This window comes from Onychostoma macrolepis, chromosome 20 (assembly GCF_012432095.1).
Source record: "Onychostoma macrolepis isolate SWU-2019 chromosome 20, ASM1243209v1, whole genome shotgun sequence".
Lineage (NCBI taxonomy): Eukaryota > Metazoa > Chordata > Actinopteri > Cypriniformes > Cyprinidae > Onychostoma > Onychostoma macrolepis.
Window position 1 is genome coordinate 20,572,851 of NC_081174.1, and position 11,658 is coordinate 20,584,508.

General features: G+C 40.1%; 1 protein-coding gene across 1 annotated transcript; it reads left to right on the forward strand.

Moving 5' to 3' along the window:
• Positions 1 to 2,057: 2,057 nt before the first annotated feature.
• lratd1 (LRAT domain containing 1) lies at positions 2,058 to 11,658 on the forward strand. The gene is made up of 2 exons (XM_058756332.1): positions 2,058 to 2,202; positions 2,459 to 11,658. The coding sequence occupies exon 2, from the start codon at positions 2,496 to 2,498 to the stop codon at positions 3,276 to 3,278; it is 783 nt and encodes a 260-aa protein (XP_058612315.1). The 5' UTR covers positions 2,058 to 2,202; positions 2,459 to 2,495; the 3' UTR covers positions 3,279 to 11,658.

Consider the following 11,658-nt stretch of genomic DNA (forward strand, 5'->3'; position numbering starts at 1 on the left):
GAGGTTCACATACACCAACTGCTAAACTCATATAGAGGGAATGATTAGTTATCTTGGCAGCGTTTTATATGAAGCCCATAAAATACTGCTTTCTCAAAGCCTATGCCTTCAGCTGGATATATTGAATGCAAGACTGCCACATGGTCATTGTTACCAAAAGCCATTTTTCTCCTGGTTTCTATTCCTCTGCTGCTCTCATCCCTCTTTCCTCCTCTTCTTTGTTTGTGCTTGACTTGTTTTCCCTCGTGTTCTTATATGATTACAGCGTGCTTGTTTACTGCAAATATGGCCCATCTCTATATTTCGAAGAAAAGTGCAGAAGTCCTGTGGATATTGTGTGTTGTCCCTTTATTTCCCTCACATCCCTCTCTTCCATTTCTTTTCTGTCACTCTCTCGCGCACGCACTGCAAGTATTCACACACTTGACACCTAGGTAGGTCTCCTGATGTACGCCGCGTACCTGAGTGTGTGTGTGTATATGTATGTACCAAAGCATCAGCATTCTTTCAGGGTCCTCTACATCTGCCTTTCAAATAGATTATTTCTCTCTCTCTCGCCGTCACACACATAGGCAGAGCATCTATACATATTAAACACGCATGCACACTACATATCCACAGATGGGTGTATTATTGAGACACAAGGGCAATCCATTTCATAGGTGGATAATTGGATCTGTCTTTGCAGAATAATTATAATCTAAATCATTCCAACTTCAAGCCTGCCACTCGAGTACCTTGTTTGTGTGGGAATATGTGTCTGCGTGTAGCATATTATGGTAGGGTTGATACTGTGTATGTGTGTGTGCATGCGTTATTGCGTGAGGGCTGGAATTTCATTTCCGCAAACTCTTGATTATGAATGGCTAGACGATGCCGCAAGGAATTACTCAGTCACTTGACTGTCCGAGTCTCATGACAGCTAGTGAGTGTGTTATATATGTCCCTGTGTGTGAGGGAGATAAATGAAGGATTATGAGGACCACACCAGACCTGACAGAAAAACAGCTTCTATCTTATCATATAGATCCAGGTCATGTTAATGAAACATTCCAGGTTCAATGCAAGATAAAATATATTTTAGATATTTTATCTTTACCATAAAAAATTAATTTGTTCTTGTCCCTCCTTTTATCTAAAAGAGCAAAAATTTGGGTTACCATGAGGTACTTACAATAGAACTGAATGGGGCTAATTTGTATATAGGTAATCCTTTCCAATAAGGTTGCATCTATTACAGCAATTAACAACAATAGTTAACATGAACTAACAGTGAAAATACGTATTATTCAATGCTAATTTCAATATTTACTAATCAATTATTAAAATAAAAAGTTATTTGTTAATATTATTTCATTTTTAATTCATTTTTTAATTCAACTGTATTTTTATTAAACAACATTTACAAAGATTAATAAATACAGAACCATGTACTGCTCATTAATGTTATTGCATTAGTCAATATGAGACCTTATTGTAAAGTGTCATAGATGCATAAAAATGCATTTTGTGTTTAAGTTATACTGCAGTTTCATAACTTTATTGTCATGACAACATCAGACTTAAATAATGCTTGAAGAAAGAGTGCATTTATTAAATTAATTTACCTTCATAGTAGGTGCCTCAATTTTGCTCTTTTTTTAAGGAAAATGAGCGACAAGGCGAAATTATTTTTGTGGTCGTTGGTCATCAACATTATGCAGACATTAGGCTAAGTCTTGAACCTGAATACTGCTTTAATAAAGTGTTCTCCCTGCAAACAAAAGCTCTAACTTGATTTGACAGAGCTAATCAAGCATTCAGAACCCACATGTCCTTATAATGAATCTCTAAACTTTCCTAGCTCTATTTCAAGCCTAGACTTACTATTGTTATATATGACAAATCTGCCAAATCCTTTGGGTCTTGAAGGCTGCGAACAACACAAACAGCTGTAATATTATAAGCCTCTGAGCAAAGGTCTAAGTTTTTCATGAGGGCTCTGAACCAATCGCCATGAGGAGGGCAGGTTCTGCTGGTCGGGGCGGAGTTTTCTAGACTATTTAAAGTGCGGCGGTGCACAGTGTTAGAGAATCCAGTGTACCTTCGAGGACACGTCAGGGAGGCGAACGCGTTTTGTTTTGGAGACCTTGCGGGATACAGACAGCGCAAGCACCGATGGAGAGAAAGGACCATTAGCCATAGTCCTGGGGAAATACGCAGGTACGCGTCCGTTCGAGGTGTTGTGTTGTGAACTTATTAACAAGAGCTTCGTGAGCAGCTCAACATTGACTCGCCCTTTGCCTCTTTGTGCCGCGCTCTGCGAGACTGGCTTGTTTACGCGCCCAGGTGCGCGTGGTTTATTGTGTTGTGAGGTGACTTACTACGGCTGTGTACCTAGACAGCATTTTTGGGCGCGTCAGAATAATTCCAGTCCGCCTCTCTAGCATAACACTCACATAACCCTTTTGCATTTCAGAAGCAGTATTCCATGTCTCTTCTCTGCCCTGTTATTGATGGGAAACCAACTGGACCGGATCACCCACCTGAACTACAGCGAGCTACCCACCGGGGATCCATCGGGCATCGAGAAGGACGAGTTGCGTGTTGGCGTGGCGTATTTCTTTTCCGATGAGGAGGAAGAGCTGGACGATCGATCGCAGTCGGACAGCTTTAAAGACAACAACAGCCCTAGCAAAGACGGTCCGGTTGCGCTCAATGAAATCGAATACTCGGCGTTCTGCTGCCAGGAATGTATATACTCCAAACTGCGAGAGAACGAGGACCTGAATGTTTATTCGGTGAAAACTTTATTGACCATGTGCAAACCCGGGGATCTACTGGAGTTAGTGGCCAACGCACAACCCCCGCACTGGGCAATCTTTGAAGGGGAGGATCAGGTTATTCACCTCTACAAGGGGGAGATCCGCAAGGACAGCTTATTTGAGATCAGCTGCGGTCGGCAGGGCAGGATAGTGAACAATCGGTACCGCTACCGACCGCTGCCAGCTGATTTGGTGATGCAGAACGCGAGCGGGCACGTGGGGCTCAGCAGCGGCGAGATTTGCTGGACGAACTCGGAAAGTTTCGCAGCCTGGTGCCGTTTCGGCAAGCGGGAGTTTAAAGCGGGCGGGGAGGCGCACTCGGTCGAGCAGCGCTACTTTCTGAAGGTGCACCTGTCCGAGAGCACCGCGCACACGCTCATGTTCCGCAGCCTGGAGGAGATGATACGCGAGAGACGGCGTGTGGACGCCAGTGGCATTCTCAAGGAGCTGTCGCTGGTGACCGGCAAGGAATGAGCGCTTGGGACTCTCTGCATGCCTTGAGCAAGGGCTGCTTACCTTTATTTCAGGACTTTGGGAAGGTTGTGCGTATTTGTGTGAACATGTTTTGGCAAAGACAACGCCCCTTTTGGTTTTGCTGTGAGAACCGATGGCCCCACTAAAGTCACCCTGTACCTTTAAAAAGGAAAAAGATAAAACATAAGGTGAGCCCTCATCACAAATCTCCCATGAACCGATACAGCCCCCTCAAATTCGCACCCGAGCCCTGCTGCGGCAGATGGTGACCACGATGTGTTCATATGTCTGTGGCAAGCCGTTTTGACATTTATTCCTTAAGACTAACTAGCATTTGTTTTTGCTGTTAATACTCATTATTCTAATAACTACTCAAACAGTTTCTAGTATCTATTTCAGTTGTCCCAGCAACATTTGAATGGACACTAGTAGCGTGTATTCCAATAGTTACGTGTAATATTTTAATCGCACTAGTAAGATTCTGTTTAAACCATAAAGAAGCCATTACATTTAAGTGAAAAAGCAAATGTTACTAGTGAGATGAAGAATGTTACTTGTAACAGTTGAGATAAATATCAATAGCTTAGTACCCAATGAATGGTACTAGTCAAGCTGGAGTTGAATAGTTCATATCTGAACCACAGATTCTAAATTTGTACCGTGGCATAGGCTATTTGCTTGTCAGTTGTGACAGTTGAATGAATAATTAGGATATGTGAAATCAATAAAGACGGTATAGTCGCTAGTGGACTACTCTATGTAAATTAAATGAGTAAAGTTAAAGGAATAAAGGTAAAACAGCTTGCCACATGTCTCTTATTTGACGGAACTCCAGAGCTTTAATATTAAACGTGGAGCTGTTATTGCGCATCTGTCCAGCTGCATTAGTTCCTCTAAACCCCTACAGGCGACAACACACGAGCCTTTGTTTTCATTCTGTTATTAACAAACGCAGCGAACATTCTTCTGTTTTTGGAGTCCATATTTTTGTATTTCAGTTAGTACATTTAAAAAAAAAAAAAAATGTTTTTATTTAAATAAACGTAGATTGCCCTATGAAAATTGCGTTGGTCTCTAGCTCTTTTTCATACTGTTTTGCCTGCCTACGAATGCAATAAGTAAGCACGTGCTGGCTGAGGTAGCCTCACGCCAGAGCCTAACCTATAATTCACATATCAACCTTCTGTAGTGTTCACAGTATCGATCATTCCTTCATTTCATTTATGATGGATTTATTTCCCGCCAGCAGGGCAATCATTTGTTATCATTGCTGCATTAGTATGCCTTATGGGCAGCTGTTGATGCATGGAGACACTGTCCTTTTGTTCCTGGCTTGTTATGGTGGATGATCATCAGCAGCGTGTTTTTAACTTTGACTCATAGGAGACACTTTTTATTCTATATTCCGTCTGTTACTTTAATTATACATATCAAGTTTATGACTGCTCCGCTTGTGGTCCAGAAGCCATACATCCAAATTAACTGCAGTCTCCAGTTTTGGCTGCAAGGTTTGCATTAAGTAATGGGAGAGCTGTGTATATGTGTGTGTCTGTGCACATAGACGCTCTCTAGCACCAGTAAATATGGTCATGCTCTGTTTGTTTTCCTATTAGAGGCTGTAGGCTGCAGCTGGGATCATTTATGCTTTATGTTCAGTGGGGCTTGATTGGCCCGCAGGTCTGTGTGGCTGGACCCTTTACAGAGCTTGTGCTGGCCAACACTAACAAGTTATTCTGAAAATCAGTTTGTATAATGCAAGGCCGAAGTCCATTTTTAGAAGGTTTACCTTTGTGCTGCAGGTTATGAGTTTATGTCCAGCACAATGTAACTGAATGAACTGTAAGTTTATGGATTTACACACTGAATAGACAATCATTTCTGCTTTTCCTGTTAATAATCTAGTTGAATATTTAGTTCCTGTAATCTAATCTAGTTCCTGTAGCATGTGTTCTGCATATTCGTTCACATACTCTTTACTGCTTATTTTTTGTGTGACTATTCAGGTCAGGCTGTTAATCATGAGTCTACATCATGCACAACATGTTGTGTCAGGTGTGTCAGTTTGAGCCGTTAATATGGAAAGCGGGGCGATTGTGTGAATGAAAACAAGTGGGACAGGTTTCTAATGGTTGGGAAAGATGTCAGTTGAGTTCATCATAGAGGTTACGGACTTGGGCGACTACAGCAAATTTTACTTCTCAAAAACGTCTTGCGTCTTATCCACAACTCTGTTTAACCAGATGATTAATGTGATGAAATAGTGTTGCATTCAATGAATTATCACTCTTTTTAGTGTAAATTAACTCAATTTTCACAGAAAAGAGGCAAATTATGTTATTTGTCTGGCACAATAAATAATGTGCTTTTACTGCCCATGGAAATTAAATAATGGCATTAAATAACGTTATTAAAAACAGATTTTTTTTTTATACATTTTCTATTTCTATTCTATTATGGCACAAGTTGTTCATTAAATTACAGAGAAAAACATTATAACCAGGCTTTTATATACGTACTGTAATCAAGCACATTCACATTGGTCAAACAATGCTGTATGTTTACAGTAAAGTATGTCAGATCTTGGTATTCTGAGCCATTTTCCACCACATAAAAACTTAGTACTGACCTGCAAGCCTTGTTAGTATGTACTTTGACAGTAAACTGACTAGTACGGTTGAGAAACACCAGACATTAACACTCACACACTCATTTCCTTTGGCTCAGAATGTGTCATCACCATTGTTTCTCCAGTCTTGTCTCTACCACGTTGTTCACCAATCCCAGCAGCCCCAGTAACCCACTTTTTCACGAGACGATTTGTGGGATCCCCTTTTTGTGGGACATTACCCCACCCCCGCCTCATTTTCCCGTTCTCTGAGCCTGACAATCTGTCACCTGTACCGATTGTTTTTTTTCTGTTGCTGGAAATTTAGGATAGTGGGGCAGCAGGCTATATGTGGAGAATGAGGACAGGAGTGAAGGTGCGATGGGCTGAGGGAGTAGATGTTGCCAACATGAGCTGAACAGAATATCTTTAGCCTGAAACAAAGTCTGCCTCTCAGTGATATGCCATATGTGTGCCGTCCTGTTTGTTTGTGTGTGTGTGTGTGTGTGTCTGTCACACTTCGTAACCTGTTACTGGGGAAACCTCAGCCAGTCATTTAGCTTGCGTCAACTGAATATTGTTTTACTTGAAGCCTGGAGAGAGGATGAGGAGTCTCTTTAACAGAAAGCTTGTTGTTTTTGCATTGATTAAAGAACTAACGATAAGGCATTTGCTTCTGCTGAGGGAGAATTATGCATAGCATCTGTGCTCTGCAGAAATCCTGCCTCTCTTTCAGACTCGATCGGATATTCATTTAAACCAGCAGGCTAGCTGGTAATCTGGCCTCAGGAGTAGAGGAGGAATTTAGCCTCATTTGTGGGTTTTTTCTCTTTTGCTTTGTCAATTAAATTTCACAGCAATTTTAAAGAAATTGTCTTGATCATCTAGAACTGCTGAAATAAAGGCGCACTGAGAAGAAACTACATTGGGATTTTGGACAAAATATCCTGGTCCAAGGGTGTCGCTAGACCCTTTTTTACTGTGGCACAAGACCCACTGTGACCTGGCAAAGATTTAACTGATAAATCCTTATTTGTCAATGGGATTGATGTATACCAATTTGAGAATTTTCTCTGATAATATTTCAGCTATCAAGTCTTGTATGTTTTTTTTTTTTATCAGCTGTTTAGAATCAGAACTAGTGTAGATTCTAGATCTAATAGTGTAGATTCGTGAATAAAAAAAGGTCTGGAATTGTTTGCTTAATTCGGACAGTTCATTCACACAATATAAGTTTGCAGTGGTTTCTCACACCAAAATAGTAATTGGATATTTTTTATTTTTCTCTCAGCACATAATTGTCAAAGTCGCAGAGACAATGTCATGATGACAGAGCTTGACTGGAGATGGACACAGCGAGAGAAAGGAATGCGTATTCACATTTTTTGGCTTTTTAAACTCACACTAGCTGGACTTATTAGGTTTTAACTAATGATTGGCCCAGTAATTATTCATTTTCGCTGAGTATTGACAAATGACGTTTGGTTCCATTATTGGTTCTCACACGCTTTTGTGGTCAGAAAGTGTAACATCGTAGTAAAATACTAGTTTTCTGCAGTATTCTGCCACTATTTCAACTACAGCGACCAGTGCAGTCTAATTCGGTCACACTTTATTTGAAGTTTCAATTCTCGCTATAAATAAACCATTAACTATGACTTTTGCCTCAATAAACTATATTTTTTAGAGAGTAAACAAAAAGAGCGCTGGATAAGGTGGATCAATCTATTGTAGAAAACAAAACTTGCAAATGATTTTTATTGTTTGTTAATGACTCTGCAGGTAAAGACAATTTATTTATCTACCATATTGTTTTGGACCTTTCCTGAAGTACCTTAAGTGGTATGGTATTCTAAACACTGCAGTACATGAATATGCGATCATTCAGTACCATGGTAGCCAATAAGGCACATCCATATATTTCTTCTGCATACAGATAAAGATAATAAATTTCTATAGCACATCCATAATGATTCTGTACTGCTAAGGGTTCATTGAGATGGACTCACTGTAACAGGACATACTGAATCGGTCAGAGCTACAGTGTGCAGGGCATCCTTAGAGAGTAGATTAGACTCTAGGTCATATCATATTAAAGGCTCTTTTTATAATGCCACAGCATAATGCGCCACATTGCAGAATTAAGCAAATTCTGTTTCACGCTTCTAAGCGAGAGCGCTGCTGGCTGTGAAAGAGCGCTGTCTGATAAAAATTCAAGCAGAGTTCCAGAAAGCATCTACAATGACTCAACAAAATCAACATATAGTGTGTGAGGCGAGCAGCCAGCTAAGACTTTCATTTTAAATTGCAGAAAATGTTATTTTTTTCCCTATCAATCATCACGTCAGAGCATGTGCAGACCTGTTTAGAATGAATAGTCTCTCTCAGAAACGGCCGCTGGACGCCGTCAGAGGTGTTGTGTCACCTGTAGAACAATGAGGTAGATTGTTTACGCAACCCCCCACAGCCTCATTATGTTAATGCTTTGTGTTCTTGTGTGAGTCCCTGCAGACCCCAATAGTCTCCCCTGCTCCCTTCCTTTTTATGTTTACTCCGCTCCTACTAGGCTCACATCAGCTTACGCTGGGCCACGCCAAAGTTCTTGGTCTGTACCCAATTACTGCAGAAGTGTTTGCTCCTCTTGCTGTCTCCCTCTGCACCGTACAGTGAACACGGACAGCGATGGCAGGGGAAAAACAACCTGCCTCATGAAAAATGACAGCTCTCCTTTAAAAAAAATGAAGCAATCTCTCACCAATCTCTCAGGTTTGGATCAGAAGAGGCCCGTTTCTTTTGTGAGGTGAACTGAGACTCAGTGTAGTTATGGCCGGTGAAAATGGAGATTTCACAGCTGTTGGTGATGGTGGAGAGAAGGGTTTGTGTGAGATACTGTAGCATTGTAAATTCTGGTCCTATAAGAACAAAAAGTCACAAATGAGATTCTAATATCTTAATTGTTTCTCCTACAGATAGCAATGAGATTGAATTGAGAGCAAATGGAGACTTTTGCTTGTACTTTTACTTGTACTACTCAGATTTTTTCTCCTGACATTGATTTTTTTAACACAAATACTATGAAAACATCAAAGTCAAATAGTCATTTTGGAAAACATTGACTTTTTAATTGTATAGTGAAAAACAGTTGAAAGTGTTCTACAGAAGAAAGTAAGTCATTCAGGTTGGAACAATTTGAGGGTGAGTAAATGACGATAAAATTATGATTTTCAGGTTAACTGTCCCTTTAAGCATTTAATGCTATTACTGACTAAAGTAACTAGAAAGCTCTTGGTGTGTGACTTGTTTGCAGCACATTTAAAAAAAGAGGGAGAAATAAAAGAAACATTTCTGATGTATCTTTAATCACACTGTTAATGACTAGTTTTGTACAGAAGCCAGTTCTTTACACACAACACAGATTTTAGGAAAGTAGCAGTTGTCACTAGCTGAATTTTCAGGGGTCATACATTTCATATTCTTTTACTGCATTTTCATTTGTTGCAACTGAAGGACACAAACACACACACACACACACACACACAAATAAATTAATGTATTTCTTTTACTCACCCTCATGTTGTCCCTAACCGGTATGACTTACTTTCTTATGCAGAATCCAAAAGGTGAATTTTTAAAAAGAATATCCAGGTCTCTCTTTCAGTATAATTAAGGTGAATGAGTAGTGGAGCTGTCAAGGTCCAAAATGACAAAAACTAATTGAAAATCCAAATAAAAAAAAGAATTCATAAGACTTCACATGATCCACTTTAATTTTTTTGGTGCTTTTTGACAAAAAAAGCATGGTCCGAGTGCTTAAATTTTTCTCTGGAGAGTGCATCTACATATTGAGCACAGCACTGCTACTAATATTATACAGTTTTAATTGGTTTTGTCACACTCAAATCTGGGCAAAACAAATCAACAGGAAACTTAATTTAGCAGTTGGGGCACACCGGCACTCACAGACAAACGCAGTGTGCCCATAACTTTCCATTCTTTCACCTGCTCTCTCTGTGTGAGTTAATGAGAGAGTCAGAGGTGCAGGATTAGATGTTCTGCTCTCTCTGCTGGACCGAGCACAATGCCATACCTTTGTTTCGCCTCTAGTATCTTACACTCTCCCATTTTTTCCCAGGGTTTGTTACATTTCACACACTGGCACATTTGTTCTGCATTTATTAGCACAGATACATATTTACCCCCTTCCCTTTCACATCTTGTATTTCTCCATGCTTAGGCTCGTTTGCTCTTTCTGCCAAAGCCAATCACATACGTTATTGCCGTGGCTTTGATTTAACACATATCTCATCTAATGCTTGCACAAACTTCTACTTATACTGCACATCGGAATTCAAATCTCATCTTCCCTGTTTTTTCCTCTCCTCTGCCTTTGGTTTTTGCAGTCACATGTTCAGCTCAACCTTTCTCCCCTCATTCAGTGTCTCGCTTCATTTTCTCTGTCCTCCTTCTCCTCTGCTAAGCACTGCATTTATTTCTCAGCTTGACCGTCCTTTGACCGGGAGAACTTCCCCCCCCTGCATTTTATCAGTTGCTCCTCCATAACAGCAATCACACACCCCATAGGTGTCCCTTGCCTCTATTTTTCTCTCAGCACATAATCATCAAAGTCACAGAGACAATGTCATGAGGATGACAGAGCTTGACTGGAGATGGACACAGAGAGAGAAAGATATGCATATTCACAAGTTATTTGGCCTCTTAAACTCACACTAGCTGAACTTATTAGTTTTTAACTAATGATTGGCCCAGTAATTATTCATTTTCGCTGAGTATTGACAAATGACGTTTGGTTCCATTACTGGTTCTCACAAGTTTTTGCGGTCAAAAAGTGTAACATCATAGTAAAATACTAGTTTCTGCAGTATTCTGCCACTATTTCAACTACAGCGACCGTTGCAGTCTAATTCAGTTACACTTTATTTTAAGTTTCAATTCTTGCTATTAACAAACCGTTAACTATGACTTTTGCCTCAATAAACTCTTAATTTGCTGCTTATTAACAGTTCAAAGGAAAGGAAAGGCCGTGACGTGGTGAACCATACTCGGAATGTGTGCTCTGCATTTAACCCATCCAAGTACACACACACACACACAGCCATTTATGTGCCTTGCTCAAGGGTCATTCACTCACAATCCCTGCCGGATCTGAGACTCAAACCCGCGACCTTTGGGTTACAAGTCCGACTCTCTATCCATCAGGCCATCACGACTGCCCCCTAAAGTAATGCCCAGTTAGTAATGTAGTTGTTAAATTGAGGTATTTGGTAGGATTAGGGATGCAGAATTTGGTCATGCAGAATATGTGCTTTATAAGTGCCAATATGTTAATAACAGGCATGCTAATAAGCAACTAGTAAATAGTAAGAATTGGTCCCTATACTAAAGTGTTACCTCTAATTCTTGCACAAATTTGGGACTTTTGGGACAGTTCATTTTAGTGCATAAAACTAACATGGCACAACCAGTGTAAGAGAGTCAGTTCTTTTTAGGGAATCAAACACGTACTGCACATCCATCCATCCTTCAAGCAGTTAATCCATTTATCCATCCATTTACTGTAGGCTTGTGGAATAGCACAACCAGTTCAATTCCCCAACGAATACCTCAATGAGTTGGTTCTTTTTAGGGAATCAAACACATACAGCACAATTTTGGGGTTATTTTTGTTTATCAATCACATTAAATTGTGTTTAATTGACAGCCCTAATTTTCTGTATTTTTAATCTATTAATTAAAATTCACTTTTGATTTCCATTA